The following is a 26002-nucleotide window of genomic DNA, read 5'->3' on the forward strand; positions in this document are numbered from 1 at the left end:
TTTCAGTACAGCCTTAGTATAAAATAGGGTTAAAGTGGTTAAACAGATTTTCATGCTATATTAACTACTTTTACCCCCCTGGAACCCCTTCAAAGACCCCTGGGGGGTCCCGCAGAGACATACAGAACAATATGATCAATAATGAATGTATTCATTAATAGGTAAATGGTAAAAATGGTGGGCGGCAGTGGCTCAGGGGTAGAGTGGCCGGGTAGAGTGAACTGGAAAACCGCAAGGGCCCCAGTTCGATCCCGGGCTGAGGTGCTCCCCTAGAGTTAGTGTCGAAGTGTCCTTGAGCAAGACACTGAACCCCTAATTGCTCCCGATGAGCAGGTTGGTGCCTTGCATGGTTTCCTCCACCATGTGTGTGTGAATGGGTTAATGGCACAATCAATGTAAAGCGCTTCGGATAGAAGCACTATATAAATGCACCATTTACCATTTATACAATTTCAACAAGTAGTAGACAGCTGAAATAGCTAAGAACATGGACATTGTTGACCAGGCATCCTGTATACAGTGTGTAGCATATTGTTTTAATGTACAGATTATTGATTATTTGGATATTCTATTGTTAGACTGATGATATAGGTTATTGGTTTACCTATGATCCTAGATTACTATTGCTATGTATTTGTGTTGTGCTTGCTTATACTGTAAATCGCTCTGATCTTGCTTGGTTGAGATGATCCGCATGAGCCCAGGTACTTGAAGTCTATGACTTCCTTAAGCACAGTGTGCCTTCTGTTGTTGTCAGAGGTGGATGTTCCGGTAAGATGTTATGTTATAGGTGATGACCTCAGTTTTCTTAGGCCAACCTTGGCACACTCTAACTCCACTCTGTTCAGGAGTTCCTGTGCTTGTTCCAGTACTTATACTTCTACTCCACTTCATCTCAGGGGCAAAAATGTTTTATACATTTGAAAACTTGTGAAATGGGACATTCACTTTTGGTACTTTAAGTACATTTTGAATCCCTTACTTTAACTTGTAACTGAGAATTTCTACATTGCAGTATTGATACTTTTACTTAAGTAAAAAAGTGTGAATAGCCTACTTTTTTCCACCACTGGATACCACCTTGTTTACAATCCTGTGGAGTGGACCATACACATAATTTGCGTTGCACTGCCTGCCTCCACTGTGAGCCACTTAACTGGAGGCTAATAATAAAATCACCAGAGAAGATGTGTTCAGTCGAGTAGAGTCTGAACAGGACAGCAAGCAATTAACGCCGGAGGAGGGATCTCACTCTCACACACACACGCACACGCACGCACGCACGCACGCACGCGCGCGCGCGCGCAAACACACACACACATACACACACACACACACACACACACACACACACACACACACACACACACACACTGTGACACACACACACACACACACACACACACACACCTGTAGCCTATGATATCCAATCCATCTGTGCCACAGCGGCAGACAGTGCACGCCATACCAGCGATATTATTTATTTCTTTATGCTGATTGACTTTAATACTTTTCCTCCCTGGTGGAAAGTCTGGTGACGCGAGGTTACTTTAATACCGATATGTTGCCGAACTTGCCGTTTTGTACCAAACAAGGTCTGCGATTATGTGAGGCAACAGCGACCTGCTGCTGCTGCTGAATCTACTCAGTTTGAGGTGAGACTGAACTGAAACCGAACCTGCAGGAAAATCGAACTTTTTTCATTTTTTTAATCTGACTTCCATAAATATAAACTCCCTTCCATGCTGTCGCGATTTAAAAAAAAAAGTATTATGTATCATTGCCTGCAAACCTAAACTTCACGTTCTCCTGTAGGCTACACTGCTGGTGCACCAACGCTCAATTAAAAAAAAATCTTTATCCGTTTGCTTAGGCTATAATGGGTGAATTATCAATGACATCTCCATTTGGATTCTCCATGTGGATTCCCGGCGAATTAGTGCGTCTAGTTTTTCTTCTGGAGTTGGTCTATTCCCCGGTGAGTTAATGCCTTTTATAGCCTGGTTGAAAAAGTACTAAATTAATAAATTAATTAAGTAGTGAAAGTAAAGTAAAAGTATCAATACAATACATAGCTGCAATGTAGAAATACTATTAAAGAAGTAAAAGTCCGTTAATCAAAATGTACTCGAGTAAAAGTAGCCTACAAAAGTATTGGCATCAAAACATACAGTACCAAAAGTCAAAGTAATCATTATGCAGAATGTCCCGTTTTCAAAAGGTATCATATGTATAAAATGTATTAAGATATTTTGAAAATAGCAGATCTACCAGCTCATAACTGTGGCATTGTGAGCTTGTTGACCAGCTATTTTCAAATAGCTGGAATATAGGGCTGAAGTGGGTATGTTTTGAAATAATAATCAAAATCTCAAAAATAACTAGTAATTAAAGTGTTCATATAATTGTAGTGGAGTAAAAAATATAATATTTGCCTCTGAGGTGTAGTGGAGTAGAAGTAAAAGTATTGAACAATGTAAAGTAAAAATACATTTGACTTAAGTACAGTACTTGAGTAGATGTACTTCTTATTTTACACAACTGTTTATAGCTTACAACAGAAACTTTGCATCCTTTGTGACTTGTGAAAAATGTTATATATGAGTACGAATGTAGACAGCCTACCACCAGTGCCATGAATGAATGGAAAATCTAAATGCAAGATAGCTGCATGTTTTTCTTCTATATTATCAGTTAATATGCCATTTCACACTTTCAACCTTTCTTTCTCCACATTTCTTTTATTCAGTGTTTGCTGGTGAAAGCCATTCCTCCTGAATGCGATCCCTACTATATTTTCCTCCAAGATGAAGTAGACTGTATGGAACTACTGAAACTCAACAGAACCACTACAAGCTCCGGGAAAGGCAAGCAAGTTATATGAAACAGTTTTTGATGGAATATGCCTCAGTTCTATCAATAAAGTCTCTTATCATGAGGGGGAATTGGGTGAAGAAACAGTCCAAACAGATACAGTCAATAGCAGTAGAAGACTATTTTATAAGACTAGCCTATTTTATCGTGTCTTAAGAAGGTAGCCTTGGATCAAGACCTTCATAGATTTCTTTTATTGATTCTGTCAGAATCGAGAATCAAAGTCTTGATCCAAGGCTAACAATAAGCCATGTTCAGGACAGGTTATTTCTAAAGGTTGCCCTTGCTCTTTAGGAGCCTGGAGATGCGGAGAAGAACTATGATTAATATAACGCACCATAAACGTTCTGCTCCTGGCGGGCTATGGTCATTTTCGCCCTAACGTGATCAGAGGGAAAGCAATGTACCATCTCCCATTACAGCAGGAGGTAATAGCATAAACTGTCAACTAATTTGATTTGCAACACAGAAAACTTATGTTGCTATGGTTTTCCCTCCTGTGTCGGTAGAAAATATGAGAGAATGTGGCGAGGATTGTGTTTAAATTGGTCGAATCAGTGAAAGTATTATTGGTTTGTTGTCTTAAAGCGTTGTTATTTCATATTGCCCATGGGACTGGGGCGCCACTGTCCAGCAGATATGTCCATAATAATACCATGTGTTGAGTGTGTATGGTTTAATTATTACCTAGGGCTATATAAGATGTGTTTGTGTAAAATTACACCTGGTTTAATCGGCCTATCCATTTGCTCAATAATTCCCTAATTTTCATACCCATCTATTGACAGAATTTTGACAACATTCTGATATTTTGGGATTTTTAATGTGACTTGTCAAATTATAGACAAGTTGCATTGACAATGTAAGAGTGCAAGAGTGTAAAAAGCAGACACAGGCAATTTGCCTGAAGCCAGAGCTGTCAGGATGCACAGCTCTGCAATTCATCCATGCATGGGTACATCATAAGCAAAAAAACTTTTTGAAGGTGACTGAGAAGGGAACTATCTTTAGAGGCAAACACATCACACAGAGGAATTTGCATTTGTCTCTTTAGTTTGGTTAACGTGTGTTTGGGGCCAGCTGGCAGCCACCTTCAGTTGGGCCTAATAAGTCATGCACTTGCTGTCTTAGTTTAGTGTAACAGATTTGATGTTGGAACACAAAGAGAGATAGCACAAAGAGATGTGCAAACATAGTATCAAGATACATTTGTTTTTCAAAAGAGCGATTTTTAGGGGAAGATTAAGGCCATTCGATTGTTAAGACGTGACGTTGCGCCCCGCTAGAATAACTTCCGGGTCCAAGTGTTTTAATGTTAATAATAATAATGTTAAATCATAATAATAAATAAATACTTTGTACTTCTATGATATTAGCATTAAGACCCTTATTAACCCTCAATGGTTCATTTCTGAAAAAGGAGGTTATTGTAAAAAGATTTACGGGTTCCAACATGTTGTTTACAATGAAGAGTGGACGGCGCTGGTGCCTTTTGGACCCGGACGTGACATCGGACTACAAAATTACGTCAGACTTAAGAACCGAATAAAGTGCATTAGCAAAAAGCTTCAAAAGAATAGGCCTCAGAAATAGCAGTAGTCTTTAGAGGAAATGCGTACTTTATTTCCAAAAACACGGCATATCATTTTGAAAGACAAAAATGAAAGTTTTTTACAATTTAACTATGTATTTGTAAATCTTGTGGCTCAAGAGGGAAAATATTTATAGGATATCAAGATATAATTTTTCATCAACAAAGAACTTAACTCTTAAGCTACATACTGAAAGTAGGTTTATTGTCAGTTCGAGTAACTGGACAGATTGGTGTAAAGTCATCGTGAAACTCTACCCCACTTCTTGAACAACTGAGATGCTGTTGAGTAGGGCCTTTACTGCCCATTTGTTCCAGTGGAGTAGAAATTGGAAAGTGGCTAGAAATGTAATATGGTTTTATTGAGCAGCAGCTTCCAGTGTTAAAGGGGGTGTGAGTTTTTGTAAAAAGTGTGGTTTTGGTTAAAAGGTTAAAGCTATATATTCTTGTAGTAATCATTACCTACTATAGAGTGTTTGTTCAGTAACAGGGGTCTTCCCATCTCTGCAGCGCTTTAGTAACAAGAAAATACTTTTTCAGGTTTCATCACTTCCACTTTATCCTCTAGGAGTTCTCTGTCCTGATTAGATACATTTTGTATACCAACCTAAAAAAAACATTCTGTTTACTGAAGAGCTGGAGAGATGGGGTTCTCCTGCTGTTCTCCTTTCCCCCCTTTTTGGATCCTCTAGGATCATAGAAATATTTTCTGGGCACTATATCTTGTAATGTTGGTGGTATAGGGATCAAAGCTAATTCCAAATTTGCACTTCTTGTACGTCTCATAAAAAAGCAAAATGCCTAAAATATAAATGTTCTGTATTTATTGCAAGTCACTGTTGATTAGTACATGAGCAAAGTCCCTTTAAAGCAAAGTTACATTTTGGTAGAAGCTTGTATAGTTACTGTATACTGTACCGTATGTTATTGCCAAACATCTTTATCTGTAGCTTGTGCTCTGTGAGCAAAGAACCAGAAGTGATTCAATTTGGGGCAGTCGTAGTTGAGTGGGTAGGGAGGCCTTCTGGTAATCAGAAGGTCATCGGTTCACCTCCTGACCCGCCCGTGTCCCTGAAAAAAACATTTAACCCTTAACAGCCCCCCCCCTGAGTGCCCATCATGGCCATCTGAGCAGCCATCAGCTGGGTGAAGCTCAAGCAGAATTTCCCCCCTATGAAAGGTCTACATAAATATAGGTCTACCAAACAAAATCACTCTCATCGCATAGTGAAACACTTCTCTAAACATACTGTAAACGAATACGATATTATCGATATTGGTGACCTAGTGACTTATTGTTGCGCCAGAGAAACTCTGTCTCAGGTAATATAACATGAATACAACCGCTACACTTAAATTAAACTAAAAAGACTTTTTTTTTTTAGGCCGCTACGTGGCTTTCACATGTAGATTTTCCGGCCACAAAAATCCATGGTGACATGCGTGTCTGAATTTGGAGGACACATATGTCATACTTGTGTGATTTTTGCAACTTTTGTACAATAACGATAAAGATGACGGACAATAGTTATTAATGTAAACGTGAATATCTATTATGTGTTGGTTATCTCTCAAGCAGAGTGCAGAGGTCTTTGGGACCACTTGAACTGCTGGCCCCATGCTGTTGAAGGAGAGGTGGTGTCTCAACCCTGTCCCAAGTTCCTACACCCTACAGGTTAGTGGTGGACATACTTTAACCCTACTGTAGATGAGTGTCCTGTCATTGACCTTACTACATGACACCTCTAAACAAAAAATCCTGAAAATTGTTCTTTTTCGTGACGTGGACCCCCAAATTGGTATATATATGGCCGCGGACCCCCATCTAAAAACATTTTGTGCCAGGGACCCCCAGAAAAATTCAAAATTATTAAATTTTTTTCAAACACAAAAATTGCAGATGTACAAGCTCGCAGCTTGTGAGCTTGTAGATCTGCTATTTTTGAATAGCTAACAACTAAAATCTAAAATGAAACGGATGCTTTCCCGCTTTTAATGGGTTAACTTCAAGCAGGTACAAACGTATACACTTTTGGAGTTACAAGTGGATAAATTAGGATGTACTTTGTATACTGTAAAAAAACAAAAAACAGACCAAATATTAGCAACCTTATAGGCACTGTTGAGAAGTTGATAAAAATGAGTTAATCTCTGCTTAAAGTATTTTGTGTTGTGCAGAAGAGGACAGTACATTATAAGCAGCCTTTAAGCAAAGTACATTTGTTGAAATGGATTCTAAACACTACACATAACACTTGACATTTAAAAAAGATGTAAAATAGTACAGTAGTTACAGCTGCTTGCACTTATACTGCTATGCTCAACAGCACAGGGTGCAGGGCACTGTTTCCTGTGAGAAAAGTAAAAGAAAAACAACCACTGAAATCCGTTTGAATATCCCTCCATTCGAATGTTCATTTGAATACATTATTTAATCATTCTCCAAGCATTCCCTGAGGGTCCTCTCACTTCAGAATGTTGTTTTTGCAATTCTTTATGGGATCACATGGACGTTTGTACTATAAATTTAAGTGTAACAGATATGCCTGTATAAATGACATATAGCCCGGCCACTAAAAAAATTCTCCTGTCTCGCTCTCCAGGGAGAGTGTTTAAAAACTGCACAGAACATGGCTGGACTGAACCATACCCTTCCCATGAGATAGCCTGCGAGTTCGGCTTCAATGAGAGTCTCTCTGAGGTAAGCTACTATGGTTTCACTGGTACTTACACTACTATGACACCTGTGTCCATACTGTCAGAGTATAATGTTTATTTAGCTTTCAGCATGATCACAGGTTTAAGCCATTAAAACTGGTAGAGCATGTGTCATTTTAGATTTTTGCATTGGCTATTAAAAAAATAAATAATAATAAAGACAGGTGGCATTAAAAGCACTGAATTATTTAGCTGATTACAGTATAGAACTTCAATCTCCCTAAATCAAAAGTTCAGAATAAAGAATTTGCAGTTGTCTTAACAAAAATATCTAATAGCAACACAAAAAGTTTTATAATGATTTTAATTTAGGCCCCACTCTTGCATTGTATTTGTTTGTCACTGTACATTTGCACGCATGGGAAATGTGTCCTCTGCATTTACCCATCCTAACTATTAGGTGCAGAGAGGACTGTTAACCACTTAAACCCCATATGGGTAAGCGGATTGTCCCTCAGGGCTGCTCTATGCTAGTGTATTTTCAGTTTTTTTTTTGTTATTGTGGGGAAAGCTTTCTGCGACGCGTTGTCGATCTGCTATTTTCTGCGAAAGCTCTCCCCACAATACGGATGCTGGGGTTTTTAAGTGCCCAAGGAGCATTTAAGGGTAAAGAGTCTTGCTCCAGAGCACTCTGACACATAGTCTGTGTAGGCTGGGGAGCTAACCAGCGACCTTATGATTCGCAGTCGGCCATTCAGCCATGGCCGTCCAGCTGCTATGGCCGCCCCGCAACACAAACACGTCAATCCTATAATATGTTGTATGTCAATAGCTAGTATAGCAGATCTACTAGCTCACAGCGTGTCGCGTTGTGAGCTGTGAGCATTTATTTGAGTTATTTTTAAAATAATAGCAAACATTATTTTCGCTATTTTTGAACGTTTTTGAGAGCTGTTGAAAATCTTAGATTGTATTTTATTTTTGATTGACATCTTTACTGACAAAAATGCAAATGCAAAAACATATATTTGTACATAATAGTATCTGTCAAAAGGATAAAAGGCTTTTATTTCCACTGTGGTCCTTTGAACTGTGAGGCTCATTCAACAGCCCTCTAGCCTTGCAGATGAGGTCATGTGGGGTTGTTGATGTTACGACTGCTATGGGATAAGCTCTCAGTGACTGGGAATCAGAGGGCAGTGCAGCCTCTGCCACACGGCATTCATAAATAGGCAAAAAGGGCAGACAGTGTACTTGTCTCTCCAAGTGGTAGCCCTTTCTGCATGCATGTTTTGGAAATTCCCCGCTCCATTTGGAGACTGGCACCTGCAGATTGTTTTCAGGGCTGATGACACCACCTGTAGATGGACTCACAGAATGTTTAATTAGTGTCCAACAATACAGAGTTTCATGTGGTGCACAGTTTTTTTTTAAAGTTCAAATTTAGACAAATCCTTACTAGGGATGTCAACCGTTAGTCTGTTAGTTAATGAAAGATATCAGAAAATTCTTAACAGCTTCCACCACTATTACACACACAGATTACTTTGTATTTTTCCTAAAGCTACTTCTATGACCATTTATTGTTACTACCACCACTACTACATACTGTTATTGCTTCATCTAAAACTACTACTGCAGTTACTCCTGCTACAGTACGATGATTAGTGAAACTTCTACAACTTCCCTTTTTCTTCTTCTTCCTCGATAAAGACATTTATGGTGGTTTATGTATTATGTATAACCAATGATATTTCCACTTTCATACCTGCTCAAGACAGCTCGTTTTAAAGTTTAGTCAAGCATCTACACCAGTGGTTCGCAAACCTTTTCATGTCACCCCCAAAATGATATGTGTTTAGCCGCGGACTCCCATGTCAAAATATGTTGTTCCAGGGACCCCCAGGAGCAAGAATTTGAGTTACAAATGTTCGCCTTGAAAAATATTATATTCAAAGATTTGCAAAAAAAAGAAGAGTTTTTTTCAAAAAATAGCAGATATACAAGCTCATAGTGTGGCACTCGGTGCCGCGCTATGAGCTTGTATATCTGCTATTTTTGAATAGCCAAAGTATAAAAGTGGTTAAAACTATTGTGATGCTATATTAACACATTTTGCCCCTGGAACGGCCCCAAGGACCCCTGGGGGTCCCCGGACCCCACTTTGAGAACCAATGATCTACACTACAGCAAAGGAGTTTGTTCTTCCTTGGCCCAGCTGGTATGGCAAATGTATCAGCTAAAGTGTTTAGGACACAGACAGTGAGTGATGTGAAGATAAGCGGGCTGAGATCCGAGGACATAAACATGTTGGATTTAGAGAGCGTGGTTAATGATTTATTGACGAGGATGAACAGCGTGACATCCAGTGAGCAGAGAATCACTCAGTGAATCCCTTCCTCCTCACTGTGTTGCTGCTCGTTATCCTTCCACTGCCTCGTGTGTCTCATTTACTCTCTTTCTTTTGTTTCATTTTGCAAACGGCAATAGCTATGAAGCGTCTAAATAGTGTGTGATAGCCTTCATTGTTATTATTTCTTTTACTTTTTGATTTAGATGATCTCAAGTGCATTTCTGGATAATTAGGCCATACAATGGAGACACGGGACTGGGTTAAAGTGCGTATACAAATTCAACAAAAAGAGTGATAATTTTTTTTAAATTTCTAATTACAAATTAATATTTTCAAGTTGTGGCTCAGAGGTAACGAAAAATATCAAAAAAGTAATTGAAGAGAGAAATACATCAATCCATGAGTCTGTTTCAGCGAATGTTTCAGCATCCCCATGCTGAAACGCTCCATCGCCCGCACTAGATCACCACGCTCAAGGTGCGCTGCTGCTCTGCTACTGTGCCGATTATGACTCCACTTCACCATCACCTGGTGTGACTTCTATCAGAGCTGCAGTATGTAAAATGGATGGAACCACATACAGTACGTTGACCTCAGCGATGCGGTCAAGTGCCATCCGGCCCCGGCCAAATCCCACCCTTGTGTTTGGGCTGGAGAGAAGTGGAATAAAAGTGTAAATCATACCCTGTAGTGATCTGGTTGTTGTCAGCTTCTCCTCCTAGCCTCTGCTGAGTGCAGTCTTCCTGCAGCAAGGACAGCAGTGCTTAACCAGTGTGATTTAACACATAGACAGTTTATACATCATCCACTTTTGTTCTCTTTTTCTTTGTCTTTCCCTGTATGCTGTCTTTATCTGCCTCGCAGATCTATCTATCTATCTATTTGTTTTGATTGATTGAATATTTTATTAGACAGAAATGTGAAAACAGCACGAGTACAGTCAAACACTTTGTCTAAAAGGATAACACCAAAAAAGTCCTTGCGGTCTTGTTTCCATTGGGGTCCTAGGTATTCAATTCATCAACATGTCTGTCTGTCTGTCTCTCTCACACACACACACACACACACACACACACACACACACACACACACACACACACACACACACACACACACACACACACACACACACACACACAGGAATGCATTCTCTCATCATCCCCTCCTAGTCTTTGTCTCCATGTCTCTATATAAATCAAAGGTACAGACTCACGTACATATTCACATGCTCGTGCATATGCACTCGCTATGTTTCTCTCACAACATACTGTACACGCACAGTATAGCAATGCATACTTTACTTGCATAATAACATAATACATTGTCTCCCTTTCTGTTTCTGACACTTTTACTTTCAAAAGTACACGTACACTAACAGTTATATAAACTTGCATGCTCTCTGTCTTTCTCCTCTTTCTGTCTAACGTATACAAATATGCACATACATATGCACACAGGGGGGATATTTGGTTTCCCATGTGGGAGACGAGGGTTCGAACCCAGGTGGTACTACTTATATACCTTTCTGTCATTCTCTTTCTTCACTCTTTCGGCTTCTGTCTTCCTCGAAACCACAGATATAGCATGTTTGCATTATACACTTGGGTATACTGTATGTTCATCATCATGCATAGTCTTTGCCTCTGTGATCACGCCAGTAATGCTGACATTGCTGTATCCGTGTCCACAGGCCCCCAGATCTCGCAAGTACTTCCTGTATGTGCAGATCATGTATTCTGTGGGCTACGCGGCCTCCCTGGCATCCCTCACCATCGCTGTTACAATTCTCTTTTTTTTCAGGTTTGTATTTAAACGTGCCTCATTCCCTCAAGTATAACGAGGGCTGGGTATAATGGATGAGCAGATTGCATGTTTACTCTCACCATTGACCTTTCATATTATGTAATCTGTACTGTACTGAAGAAAGCTCTAAATAGTATTTCTGATTAGGTCAGTATTTTTGACCATGAGATTTGTTCACATAGGGATTTATTTGTGTTAAGATAAAAAAAAAAGAAATCACTGTGAATTGTAATCAATTAGTTTAGGATGGAAGAACTGTCACTATGTAACATAACTTCCATGAACATGAGGTTTGTTGGCACTACTAATGTTTGCAGTGTAAACATAAAAATAAGCCCCTATTTTAAGATACTGACAAATTTAAAGTGCCAAAAATTATTAGTTTACAAACGGTACTGTGAGTCAAAGTCTGATATTTAATGGGAATTTTAGATTTTCCTAGATTGATTTGTCTTGATATTGACTACACAGTAAAAACATCTATGTTAATGTATACATTTGTAACTCTGATATTGCACAATTTACAGAGTAAAAGCCATATGTAATTCTTTTTTAATGAATGAAATATAGTTCTGTCCAATCTGTATGGTAAAGTATTTTAATACATTATAACACGATCTAAACGAGACATTTAGATCGTGTCAAAGGTCATGTCTCACCTAGACACAGGATCTTACACTAAATGTCAAGATTCAATTTATCCCCAGAGCAAGCAGGTAGGCTCTATTATAGCTCAATGGTAAAAATGTCAGCACTTACGCAGGAAACCCAGTTCAAATCCGGGGTAGAAGAGAAAAGTTACATAGTGCTGCTTTAAATGAACACTGAGGATTTTACTGTGAATTTACTGTTCAATTAGAAATACTAACTTGCTATTTTGTGTCGCTGTTTCCTCAGGCGGCTCCACTGCACACGCAACTTTGTCCACATCCAGCTGTTCCTCTCCTTCATCCTCAGAGCGGTGTTCATCTTCATCAGGGACTCTGTCCTCTTCTCGTCCGAGGACCACTTTCACTGTGGCGTCTACCCGGTGTCTACTTCCGCCTCTACCATTCTGTCCACACACTGTTGTTGTTTTTAAGATGATGTATTATGTATTTCTGATTGGGAACATGATCCACACATTAGGTGACTGCACCATCAAGACATCCCGAGGTGCAGCTTTTAGAAACCGATTGAGATTGGTCCCTATCCTACTCTGAAAACTGCTCCGGTTCAAAAGGCCTCTATTAAAGTTGCATTGATTTGATTTTAACATGATGATTATTATCACTTCCTGAGTTAAAGGTAATTTGGATAAAAATGTGATAACAGACATCAAGAGCAAAGCCTGCACATATGAGACTCCTTTTATGCATCTTTTGTGTTGGATAAAATTGTATAAAATTCAATTTTATACAATTTTGGAATGGAATTTTTCCAAATGTTCCCTTTTCTACTGTGACACACGGAGCCCAGCATGTTTGTTTAAAGTGTACATCATGTTCAGTCAACCCAGCCCAACATCTTTGTTGTGTAAATAACATTTGTAGTGTAAATAACCTAAGTCCTGGCTCAGCAACTCAAATTGACCACTGATGATCTGTTTTAATACTACTTAACTAAATGAATAACAGCTTCCACCGACAAGGGCTCTAGTTCTACTGCAGCCTCTCGTATTAAAAGTATTCTTGCGCTCTCCAGCTGCTGTAAGCTGCTTTGGATATGACTATAGGGCATAGCAGTGGTGGCCATTTTCTGGTTCCATTGTTCCAGACCCCCATTCATTTTTTCCCATAGTGATTTCCAAAAATATTTATATCCATTATTTTAAGCCTAGAATCAAGCCATCCAGGATATTGGTGATTCATGACCATAAAACGTTTGATTCTGTGAAAAAAGAAAATTGAAAACCGTGAAACAAGGGTATTTATCTAACTATATAAATGGCGACCGACTTCCGCACCCTCGGTGTCGACACCCCACAGCTCTGTTATCGAATAAACAACGCACCGCCAGACCACATGTCGCCAACTGACTCGCCACGGCGGCCGCGCTGAATTTACGCCTCGCGTAGGGGACATCTCACTGCTCACTACACCTTTTCCACCGCGCAACATAATTAATTCTACTCACCAAATGTCGGACAAAACGGAAGGGGAGGCAGCTTCGTACCGTTTACCGTGCGCACGACCTCATCACCACAACAGCAGCCAGCCGCTGCGGGGGTTTTTTCCTTTTTTTCCAAACTTTTTTTTTGGTCACCATTTTCTCCAGGCACCATTTCTGGTGTAACGTGCGGCAGCATGCGCTGGGCTGCCAGGTTTGCACAGCCAGCGCCAGCAACAAGCAACCACCTTCATGAAGAAAAAAAAAAAAACGAAATGGTCCGCCATGTTCCAGGGGGGTCCCCGCGCGTCCCAACACTCCACAGGGGGTCCGTCGACCAGCAGGGGGTCCGCGGGGGTCCCCCTCAAACATCAAAAATATATTTTTTTCAATTTTTTTTTATTTTTTTTTTAAACTTTTCCACAGTTTTACTCCGGCGATTTGGGTCCCCCAATATACACGCGGCCACGCTGGGCCCCGTGCGCGACTGGGGTTGAGGGGGGCGTAGCCCCCCGAAACTCTAGTTAAATATAAATGTTATACAAATGTTTTATGGTCATGATTCACCAGGATCCTGGATGGCTTGATTCTAGGCTTAAATTAATTGATATAAATATTTTTGGAAATCTCTACGGGAAAAAATAAATGTGGTCTGGAACGATGGAACCAGAAAAAGGCCGCCACTGCTATGCCCTATAATGATATGGCATAAAGGTGCTTATACATTACTTTGCCTCTTTGTCCTCTGCCGCCCCCCTCAGGTGAGCTGTAAAGTTGCAACGACGCTGTGCAACTACAGCATCATGGCCAACTACAGCTGGCTGCTGGCCGAGGGCCACTACCTGTACAGCCTGGTCAGTGTCTCTCTCTTCTCCAGGAGGAGACACTTGTGGTGGTACATCACATTTGGCTGGGGTATGACTGTCGGACCAGACCTCAGTGTGTTTGTTTTTCGTCAAACATTCTCTGGAAGTCGCGATAGCACAACTGGCTGGTTCTCTATTTTTCTTCTGTGTTGTTATTTTGGATGTTTTCCCCCTGCTGGCTTTGGCTTTGTCTGTGTTTCTGTCAGTCTCTCCTCATCAGGCAGACATGCAACCCTCTCTTGTTGTCATTAACATCTCCAGCACTAGTGAGCCAAACCGTCTTACATACTACCCCACAGTATCTAATTGTATGCTGTATTGTTCACTTTACTGCCATTATTGATATACTGTATATATGTAAGTATCTATATGTGTGAGTTCTCTTTCCCTCTAACCAGTATGCTGGTAATTTGTAATACATCTGTAAGCCCCTGAGTAACATATACAGTGAGAGCAGGAACAGTTAGTTAAACAATACAACTTACATCCGTTAATTATAATGTCACCAATTATCAAATATCACCATGTCTTCTCCCCAGGGTGTCCAATGGTAATTATAATAGCGTGGACCTGGGCCAGGTACCTTCATGAAGACGAGGGGTAGGTTCCTGTACAGTATATTCACCTGTATTATGTCAAATGAGTTGTCTGATCTTGTTGATGATTAAGAACTGCTTATTTATAGTAGCATGCGTATGTTTGTTGTAAAGTAGCCAAGTACATTTACTCAAGTACTGGACTGTACAATTTAGGTATTTTTACTTTACTGGAGTATTTCCAATTTTCAGTACTTTTACTTCTACTCCACTACATCTCAGAGGCAAATATTGTACTTTTACTATATATATATATAATTATTTGAAAACTAGTTACTAGTTACTTTGTAGATTTTGATTATTATTACAAAACATACATTACCCACTTCAGCCCTATGCACATTTCGGCCATTTGAAAATAGCCAATCTACAAGCTCACAATGCATCGCGATGCATCACATTGTGAGCTTGTAGAGCTGCTATTTTCAATATATTTGAGTACATTTGGCCATTTGAAAATAGCCGATCTACAAGCTCACAATGCATCACGATGCGACACATTGTGAGCCTGTAGATCTGCTATTTTCAAAAGACTTTAATACATTTTAGACATAATTATGATAACTTGTGAAACAGGACTTCTGCATAATGAGTACTTTCTACTTTTGGTACTTTAAGTACATTTTGATACCAATACTTTTACTTAAGTCAATTTTGAATTCTGGACTTTTACTTGTAACAGAGTATTTCTACATTGCAGTTTTGATATACTACTGAGTACTTTTTCCACCACTGTATGTTTTGTAAATGGGTGTCTCCATATGAAGCTATATATTTGTATTTATGTGCATGTATTCTAGATGCTGGGAGACGAGAAGTCATGAGTGGATCTGGTGGATTCTGAGAGTTCCTGTGCTGCTCTTCATCATAGTTAGTAGGCTACAAACTTCACTGTTTTACAAATATTATTTCTATTAGACATTACTTTGTTTTTATAAAGCAGAAATTGTAAAGTTGATAAATTGGGAGGATGTGTATATCGGTCTGTTCACCTTACCATTACAACAAATAAATCTTGCTTGAAAAAGAGATCATCTCAAGTGACTTCCTGGTAAAATAAAGGTAAAATCAAACAATACTCAACAACAATGGTTGCTATGATACTGGGGTATTGTGTTTACTGTACTTTAGTTGAAAATTTAAAAGACATTAATATGCATACAGATAATATAATACAAGACATTTTTACTTGAGATAAAAAAGAATATCTAAAAGATTAATTCATATTTTGACCTGTTCTGCACTGTTTTACAGGTGAACCTTTCGTTCTTCCTCTGTATTATACGAATACTTCTAGCCAAGCTGAGAACACAAGACATGCCTGGGAATGAGTTCAACCACTATAGGTCAGCCGATCGGTCAACCTGTTTTGAACAAAGAGCCACAGTGCATGCTGGAGAAGATATGTATAATCTGTGACAGAACAAGCAGCTAATGTGTGAGGGGCCGAGGATGACACCCTGTCCACCATAAATGTGGATTCAAAATGTCATCTTCTCTGGCAAAATAACTCTTAAAGATGCTTTAAAACACCCCGTTTTAGCAATGAAACATCTCTGTTCACACACAAACTCTAACTGTAGTACTGTTTTCCCTGTCTGGTCCTCCACAACAGGAAGCTCGCCAAGTCATCGTTCCTCCTGGTAGCGCTCTTCGGTTTGCACTATGTCCTCTTTGCCTTCCTGCCCCATAAAGGCGACGAGCCATTGTATGAAATATGGAACTTTATTGAGCTGGCTTTCGCCTCAACACAGGTACCGTAAAAAGCCACTTTTATAGTTCATTACCATTCTTCTATGGGTGGTTGGATTATATAGGGCGGCACAGCAGCTGTTGCTTGACGTTTAAAGACACAATGTCGCCACTGGAAAATGTAGTACTCTGTCCTCATCTGAATGGAATGAATGGATACAACTATCTTAACAACTAACTACACAGTAAAATGCTTAATGTATCCATTTGTAACTCTACAAATGGAGCCAAATGGACCCTCATGGTGCGTTCACGGGCAGATTAAAAGATACAAAAATACACCGCATCTTTGTCACTGTGTTGCTTTGTATCTGTGTTGCTCAACGCGGTCGCTGACGTCATCAAACGTGCAGACATCGGAGCTACAGTTGTAGCTTTGTATCTTTGTATCTGGAAGTTGAACCCTGCTCAACTTGAATTTGTAGCTTTGTATCTTTGTTGCTAGAGCTACAGCTACAAACGTTGGATGTATCTTTATATCTTCATGTCGCTGGTTTCCATTGAAAATGAATGGTATTTTTTTATATTTTTTAATCTGCCCGTGCGAACGCACCATTATGGTGCGTTCACATCAACATTGAGAATTGTACAGTGCAGTGGAAGTGCTACAGACTTGTTGTTTGAATGTATGTATTCTGACTATATGCATGCAAATATTCTCTGGAAAAATACAACGGGCAACACTGCATAATGCGTACAGTGACGTGAACGGGACAGGCTGCATAATGATCCTGTCTTTTCAATTTCAGGGGTTTGTTGTAGCGTTTTTATACTGCTTTCTAAACGGAGAGGTAAGGCCTCGTTTTGTCTTCGTTTGAACCCTCGACCTCTGCATTCAGAAGGGTGTGTGGACCCTCACAGACATTCACATTTCATGGTTGCAGGTGCAGTATGAGATCCAGAGGCGATGGCGGAGGTGGAGGCTGAAACGCAGGCTGCAGATGGAGCCCGGGAGACAGCGTGGCTCCATGAGCCAGAGTGGAGGGAACCCCACGAACACATCTCTGCTCAACAGGGGCTCAACCACGGCCCAATCCAGCATGGTATAATATAATACAGTGTTTCTCAAACGTTTTCATGCCAAGGACCCCCAAATTGATATGTATTTGGCCAGCGGACCCCCATCTGAAATGGTTTTGTGCCAGGGATACCCAGAAGAGAAGATTTGTGTTAAAAAAATGCAAAATTATTCTACACTTTCAAGATAAAAAAAAAATAGCAGATGTACAAGCTCGCAGTGTGGTACGAAGTGACGCGCTGTGAGCTTGTATATCTGCTATTTTTGAATAGCCAATGTATACATTATGGATAAAGGGGTTAAATGTATTAACACATTTTGCTGGGGACCCACTGGAACCCCCCCCCCCCTCAATGTATGAAAAGTATGAATCATTCCCATATTGTCCCACCGTCTCTTTAAAAGCAAAATGACACTTTGGTATAGGTTAGTTTATCTGCTAAAATAGTGACTTTGAGACCTGTTTTACCGTGCAATGTAAGTCAATGAGGACACTATTTGGGAATATCGATTTCTAATCACTGGAGCAACAACTGAAGATATAAGCATTTGGAGTTACATCACCATTATCAACTACTTACGTGCTCTCTTTAAAGCCCTCACACACACACAATTGCTCTGCTCATCAAATCATTCCATTAGGTTGTTTTCAGTCATCATTCACATACAAAATGCATATACAAAATGATACAAATTAGTTAACATACATAAATTGTTGCAAGCACACACATTACTCACTCATGCCTAGTATTGCCTACACTTTGCTCTACTTGTCCTATACTTGTCTATCAGCTTGTGGTCTGTCCTTGGCTGACAGCAGCAACATAATGTACAGTGTATACAGTACATATTCATAGGAACACAGCCAGGTGAATGATAATCTAAAGAATCTGAATGAAAAATCTTACTGCCCATTGAAAAAAAATACTTTTGCGAAAACATGATAGTAGTGCACTCCTTGTTTGTTGTTATTTAGTGACTCACTATTCCATATTGTTAATTGATGTTTAACCATAAAATGTTTGTGTGAGTTTAAAAAACAAATGTGTGAACTTGATATAGATCAGGATGAAAACAAATAATACAAAAATAGTTGTGAGTTATGACAAACACTGTATATTTCCAATAGTAGCCCGGGCATTTAATATGCAAAATTGATTTGGACCCCAGGTGCTTCAAAGGAACCAGGTGGCTATTTGCAGCAGGCTTTTATTTATTTTTGCACCGGCCTGCACCGGGCCATTATTTGGTTACAGTTCTAATTAGGCTGAAGAAACTGCAAATAATAGCCCTGGCGTTTGCATGGACTCAAATTAGGCTGAAGATACTGCAAATAATAGTCCCAGCGTTTGCATGGACTCAAATTAGGCTGAAGAAACTGCTAGTAATAGCCCCGGCGATTCCACGGACCGGGCGTTTATTTGGACAGGGCATTTAATATGCAAAATGGTGTCAGACCCCCGGCGGGTATTAGGTATTGGACGGCTACTTGCGGTAGGGCTACTATTTGGAAATATATGGTATGTGCATTCCTGTCTGGTGTGTAGCCTACTGTAGATGAGAACGCTACTGTGCTCACACACACACACACACACACACACACACACACACACACACACACACACACACACACACACACACACACACACACACACACACACACACACACACACACACACACACACACACACACACCCCATAACTTCAAGCTATTGCCTTGTATTCGTTCATGTACTAGGTCTGAGTATTCTGATAACAGGGGTATAACAGCCTTCAGGGCAGCTTTTTATTATCAACTGACCTTTAATCTTTGTACTTTTAATAAATGTACTGTAAATTGTCACAGTGTTTTGAAGTGACAGATGTTTTTATGTAAGTCTGTTAACTCTGTTAACACTATTTTCATTAAAGTGATACAGTTGGTCAAAAAGTTTAGCTGTGTTATGATGACTGGCAGCAGTGTCTGGATGCTACATAAGCCAACAACAGTCTGTTTTAAGCCTGAATTATACTTCAAATATTATATCGGCTATTTTTGGTTGCAAAATGCACAAGCAAGTATAAATCTGGCATTACAATTAGCTTCCCCTAAACAGTTTTTTTTTTTTTTTGTAAGTCCTCGACTTTGAGAGAGAGAGATCAACCAGGTACTCAGAGCCTCAGACAATGAAGATAAAAGTTCAGTTAAAAATGTAGATTGGTGCTTCTAGGATCAACGGGAATCAAAACTTGAAAAAGAGGAGAGATCCGAGCGTTCAAAGAATAACTGAGGAGTCCGTTATTCCTCAGTTATCCGTTATTTGAGTGCTCGGATCTCTCCTCTTTTTCAAGTCCTGGACTTTATTGTGTTATCCTCATGAAGTTTATCTGATGTTGATTCTTTTTTAATTAACTAAACTAAACTAAATTAACAAGAACAAAACTACATAAGTCATTTAGATAGATGCCAATGCTAAGTTTGGTTGTTTACCTGGTATCTAGGACTATGCTGCTGTTTTTCTTTGCAACTATGACAAATTGTCCTGTGTTTGTTGACTGGGTTCATGCCAATTAGTTACCAGAAGAGTGCCTTATTTTGTATTCTTTGAGACACACCCGGATCTTTGACCAATAAGCACCTTTGTTTGACCCTTCTCCGGGTCAAACAAGGGAATCACATGACGTTGATCCCCTTCCTCTATTCGCTCACATTATGATATGACGTATGTGTATAGGCAGAAGAATGCTATATCTTTTGAATGACCTTTTCTTTGGAAACCACTCCACCGTCTATCAGTTTGAGAGGTGACAATATCCCGTTGTGGATTAGACTGGTCACCATTGTGCACTTTATTTCCAAATTCATTTGGCCAGGTTATGAAACGTACAGTATCTCTCTAGTTGTTATCCATTGGTGTTGAGGCCGTGTATACCGCCACTGAAGTTAATGGCGCTGAACTCTGAAATATTAAATGATTCTTGTATGTAGGCCCATATGTGGGCTGTGGCAGCTGTCATGACTCTTGTCATTGTCATTACATCAGTGTAATCTACTTTTAATACATACATTCATACATTTACTCGTGTACTTGACGTGAACTTGTGAAACGTCACTTGTCTTGGTCACGTTTTTTTTGTGAAACGAGATGTATACGTCGTCGCACAGCGGTGTCGCAAATCGAAAATAAGAAATCTGCAAGCTCACAACAGCTTGCATCGGCAATGCATTGTGTGCCTGTAGATCTGCCATTTTCGCGCACACGACACTGTCGTACGACAGCAAAAATGTTCGTCAGAATATAGTGTGTGCTGTGGTGACCTGACAGCTATCCTAATTGAGAGAAATGCAGGTGTATTTGATAAGTTCTTTGCTTACTTCCCTGAAAATGACTCACCAACATGATAAGGGTAAAACTTACACAAGTTAAATGCGTTGTTGACAAGCCTCCTACCTGTTCTGCTGCAAAAAGCGCCAAATTCTTGCTCCGCTGATGAGTGATGATGTAGTCACGTTCACAACGTGGAGACTCGTGGCTCTACTCCTTCTACTTCCTAGTCAAGAACCTTCTGTGCAGCCGCCTCATATACTGGTATTTTAGTGTACATACTCTGGAATATATAATTCTATAGATTTATAGATCAACACACCACCATAGTTGGGCTACTAGTTACGTATTACTCAGTTAAAAAGTAATACTATATTACTTATTTATTACTTGCTAGTAAGTTACTTTACAAGCTATAATATTACTATACTTACTTACTAGCTTAGTTACTCCAAGTTACTTGGATTAATAACTGTAATATTACTGTTTTGGCGATTGTAATATAGTTATATTAGGGGAAAGTATAATACTACAGTAAATAGGCCAGGGATTCTCAAAGTTTTTTTTACGTAAGAAAACATGGATGTTCTACTCCCAAAAAAAGAGTTTCCTTTCTTCTGCACAATACATTTTTGATAGAGGGGGAAACAGGTGCCAACTTTAAATGTTAAAGCGTTTAATTGAACATATCACAATACAGTATGAACATCCCCCAAGGTTCCCCCAAGAAACAAGTTTATATACAAAGGGTGCTGTAGAAAACCTTTCCCATTTGACAGCGCAGAATAGAGACACATGCTCTTTGTAATTATGCACCATTTAATGCAGAGACAAGGGCAGAATGTGGAGCAGGTGGGACGGCCTCTCATTCCACGGCGTGGACAGTACCAAAGAGGTGGAATAAAGGAAATCTGCCCAAGCACATTTTTCTGGTCTTCTTTTTACTTCCCCATCCATAAAAACATATTTTGTTTAATGTTATGGGAAACGCAAACCAAAAAAATACCGTCAAAACATGAACACACCACTTCAAGTCGCCAATACATTTCAGAAGTAAAAAAAAAAGGAAGAGAATTAATACAAGAAAAATAATACATCAACACGAATTGTGTTAAAAGTTGCATTCAATCATTTGTGTTAAAAGTTGCATTAAAAAAAGAACAAAATAAAAATAAATTAAACAAAAAGAAAAAGAAAACGATTCACAGGCTTTTTGGAACACTGCAAACCAAAAGTAGCATTGTGTTTAGAACATGACATTGTATTCAGAACATTACAATGTAAGAAAATTATAACATTTTCCCTTAGTGCATTTCAACTCTAGAACCTTCGGGCTATCTTCAACTTCAACTTCAAGGTTGACTCTGATGTTTGTAAAACTGACACAGTTCCGGCACCGCCAAAGATGCAGAGCGGAGGGGGACACTTCTCAGGGCAGCAGCATCTTCAGCCACCCCTTGTAAAACCCCAAGAAGCTCTGGTTGTCGCAGGCCTTGAGCCAGAGTTGTATGTTGTCTGGGAGGTTTGCGGTGGCCACTCTGCTTTGCAGGATGCAACAATAGCAGGCAATATTTGCCAGAGACAGCGGTGATCCCGCCACCCACGCCTCACGGCCCAGGAGGTCGTCCAGGTCCTGGATCATGGCAGCCCGCTCGCTGGCGCTACCCCTGGCCAACTGGAGGAACGCCTTGTCGACCCAGCAGTCGACCAGCGTATCCTGGGCCGGGTCGCCGGAGTACAGGTTCATTAGGCGGAACAAGTAACGCGCCAGGTTGGCCTCACCCTTGACCGTGACCATTGGAGGTACGTACTTAAAGTTGAGGAATATCCTCCTTGGGCTGACGACTGTTGGATGGCAGAGCAGAGGGTAAGATGGTAAAGAGCTGAGCCAGTCAGTGAAACACAATAACACTTGCATCAGTCAATAATAATTCTCAGTTCACTGGAGTGGTTTTGTAAACTTGAGATAAATCTCCATCACGAGAATCAGGTGTGCGTTCCCCGTTCGAGGCTGATCGAAAGCAATTAACTGACTAGTCTTGCATAGCCAGACGTTTTGATTAGTAGGTGTAGGCGTAGATCTCTGAAAGTCTAGATATTATTATTATTATTATTAGAGACTATTATCTGACTAGATTATCTTATAATGTTTGGAGTTCAAAGATACAGTCTTAACGCATTAAGACCTGAAGCCGATTCTACAAATGTCTTCTAAATCCCAACAGTTTTCTGAAAAACGTATGTTTCTATATCAGTGGTGCTCAAACTTTTTCATGTCAAGGACCCCCAAAATATGTACTTGGCCGTCGACCCCATCGCAAAATATTTTGTTCCAGGGACCCCCAGAAGCAAAGATTTGAGTTAAAAATGTTCGCTTTAAAATAATATATCCAAAGATTTGCACACATTTTCACAATTTATAGTGTGTGCATGTTTAAGAGAGATGAGAATCTGATACGATTCTCCTCTGTAGTGTGTATGCAACCAGATTTCAAAATTGTTTAAGATTTTAAAACTACTGTAGTGTGAGCCCAGCTTAAGAAAGCAGGGACACACGTATCGTATCCTCAAAAGCAATGCTGAACACCTGGGAACACAAGCATATCATAACCATCTTCATAAGTCATCTTCCTTGGTAGCCTTACCATTTGTCCACTGGAGTATGAATTTCAGGTCCGCGCCGAGGACTTGGAAGTCGATGATACAAGGTTTCTGGCCGGCTGTGTACAGGCAACTGTTTAGCGCATGGGACATTGGGGGCATAGAGTCTTCAATCATGACTTCGGGCTCCACCTTGTACATGTGTGTCAGCAGTGAACGGTATATCAACAACAGGGTCAGGGGAGGCTTCCGTGGATCGGCAATGATCGTAATCGTGCGTTCATGGTCCATCTGTGACACAGAAACATACAGGTATTTAGAGAGGAACAGAAAGATGATGGCTCATTTGTTGACCCCTGCTGGGGTCACAGACTTAGAAAGGTCAACAATTGTGGTGTAACAGCTAGCTAGGCTAGTTTGTGAATTCCTGTCACACACCTATGGAGAGCTCAAATCTACACGTAAAGCAGATCTACAAGCTCAGAACACATAGCAATATCTGTTGAGAGCTTGTAGATCTGCTATTTTCAAAAATGTTGATGCTAGGTTGAAAGTGGGTAAGATCTGGCCAAATACCGCTGGGACACTATTTAATGTAACTTTCTGGATAGAAATAAGTATCTGTGGAACATATGGCCAGAACATGACCATCAGAACACCAGCAGAGGTCAAGTGCACATCCAAAACTTAGTTGTAATTCAAGCGCCCCTGTTAATTAGCAAAGAACACACATTCGTGGACATAAACAGCTACATTTGCGTTTATAATTTCTAAGTTGACACACAAATGTTGATATATGAGTTGTAAATTTAGAGACACAAATACAAATGACTTTTCTTTTTACAAGTTACGAATCATATGACTTAACAGCGAGGTAAAAGAGTCTCATAATGACTACTAATCAGTGGAGTCACAAATTAGTCACAAATTTCCTTTAAAAATGTATTTGACACACAAAGGTTGATATATGAGTTACAAATGTTGATATAGTTACAAATCTGACTATAAGAGTTACGAATTGCACTTTCTCAGATGTGTAACTCAGATGTGTACGAAGTACACATCTGAGTTACACTTACAAACTGTTGGGTACGAATTGCCTCATACGAGTACAAATTTGATTTACTGGTTGGTACGAATTGCCTGTACGAGTACAAATCTGTTTTTAGGGACACAATTATTTATGAGACTGCACCTGCAATATCGTGTCCAGGTGACCAGGCGTCTTTTGAGGGGGGCTGCAGATGACTGCGCGTGCCGCCGCGAGTCTGTCGCTGAGACTCTTCGCATCCATGATTCAACAGCTTCTTTACAGCAGGGTCCACCTCCACGTTCTGACAAGACAACACAAGAGGGAGGAGAACAGGTCAGCTCAGTCTGAAAGCACAAGGTCATCATGACTGTACTTCTAAAGAAGGTATGACTGGAAGCCAGGGCGCCCTGGCCTCTCCCCTTTAAAATGTGTGTCCACCAAACCTTTTGTTTCTTTCCCTAGTTGGTCAATAGAAAATGCAGGATTGATTGTAGGTGGCCTTATTGAGTGAATAGAGGTTTTCCCATCTGGTGCATGTATTTTATTTCCTGGCAAAAAAGGGAATCTTACACAAAAGGTGGGGTTCTGAGGGCTTCTGTCTCCCACCACAGAGAATAGGCTTTCAATACCATAAAACCACCTTTGTTTCAGTAGTGTAGCTAGTGAATGTATATTCTTTACTTTTACTGAAGAGTAGATATCGTAAACCGATTCAATGAGGAAATACAGTCCCAGTCATAGCGTTAAGAGAGAACTCGCTAGCGCTATGGACCAGAGCTACCAAACGCCTGCTGAAACTATTTAAAAGTTACAACTCTCGGCCACCTGATATAGCCCGGAATAGATAGATGCTCAATGCCTTGTCAGGTTGCTGATGTTTCCAGCATACTGTAGTGTAAATACACAGTACTCCCTTTTGAAAACATTTCAACATTTGCTGCACACAGGAATAAACATGTTTGTGGACACAATCCTTTATGAAGTTTAAAATCTCTAGACTTTAAGGTAAGAAAACCAAAGGGTGTTCTACCACTGCAGTAGCATACTGGTGACATAGTGTATACACATGTCAACAAGAAAGACTGACATAAACTGATGATCATTGATGCACTTATTTTGAGCTCTGGGAACCACGCTTACAAATGACACACACACACACACACACACACACACACACACACACACACACACACACACACACACACACACACACACACACACACACACACACACACACACACACACACGCACGCAGTTCATTTACTACAGTACATTTTTGGACATACGTTTACTTTACTTCCACTATATTTCCACAATGTTATACTTTATACTTCCACTCCATTATTTGACAGCTTTGTTACTTAATAGTTACTTTGCACATGTATCTTAATATAAAACATACATTAACCACTTAAAGGACAACTTTGGTTTTTTACAACCAATGTTTATGTTTTAGATTGTAAT

General features: G+C 39.9%; 1 protein-coding gene across 1 annotated transcript; it reads left to right on the forward strand.

Moving 5' to 3' along the window:
• Window positions 1–1529: 1529 nt before the first annotated feature.
• sctr (secretin receptor) lies at window positions 1530–17766 on the forward strand. The gene is made up of 14 exons (XM_084085525.1): window positions 1530–1655; window positions 1874–1978; window positions 2750–2867; window positions 6045–6140; window positions 7069–7166; window positions 11167–11276; window positions 12177–12309; window positions 14129–14282; window positions 14773–14833; window positions 15630–15699; window positions 16084–16175; window positions 16445–16583; window positions 17331–17372; window positions 17466–17766. The coding sequence occupies exons 2-14, from the start codon at window positions 1880–1882 to the stop codon at window positions 17628–17630; spliced, it is 1377 nt and encodes a 458-aa protein (XP_083941651.1). The 5' UTR covers window positions 1530–1655; window positions 1874–1879; the 3' UTR covers window positions 17631–17766.
• Window positions 17767–26002: the final 8236 nt, after the last annotated feature.

Source organism: Gymnoscopelus microlampas (assembly GCF_963454915.1).
Source record: "Gymnoscopelus microlampas genome assembly, chromosome: 17".
NCBI lineage: Eukaryota > Metazoa > Chordata > Actinopteri > Myctophiformes > Myctophidae > Gymnoscopelus > Gymnoscopelus microlampas.

Coding starts and splice junctions, on each gene's coding strand:
- sctr (XM_084085525.1), top strand. CDS start 1,880: ATGGGTGAATTATCAATGACATCTCCATTTGGATTCTCCATGTGGATT. Junction 7,167..11,166: donor TCAATGAGAGTCTCTCTGAG/GTAAGCTACTAT, acceptor CCGTGTCCACAG/GCCCCCAGATCTCGCAAGTA. Junction 15,700..16,083: donor CTGTGCTGCTCTTCATCATA/GTTAGTAGGCTA, acceptor ACTGTTTTACAG/GTGAACCTTTCGTTCTTCCT.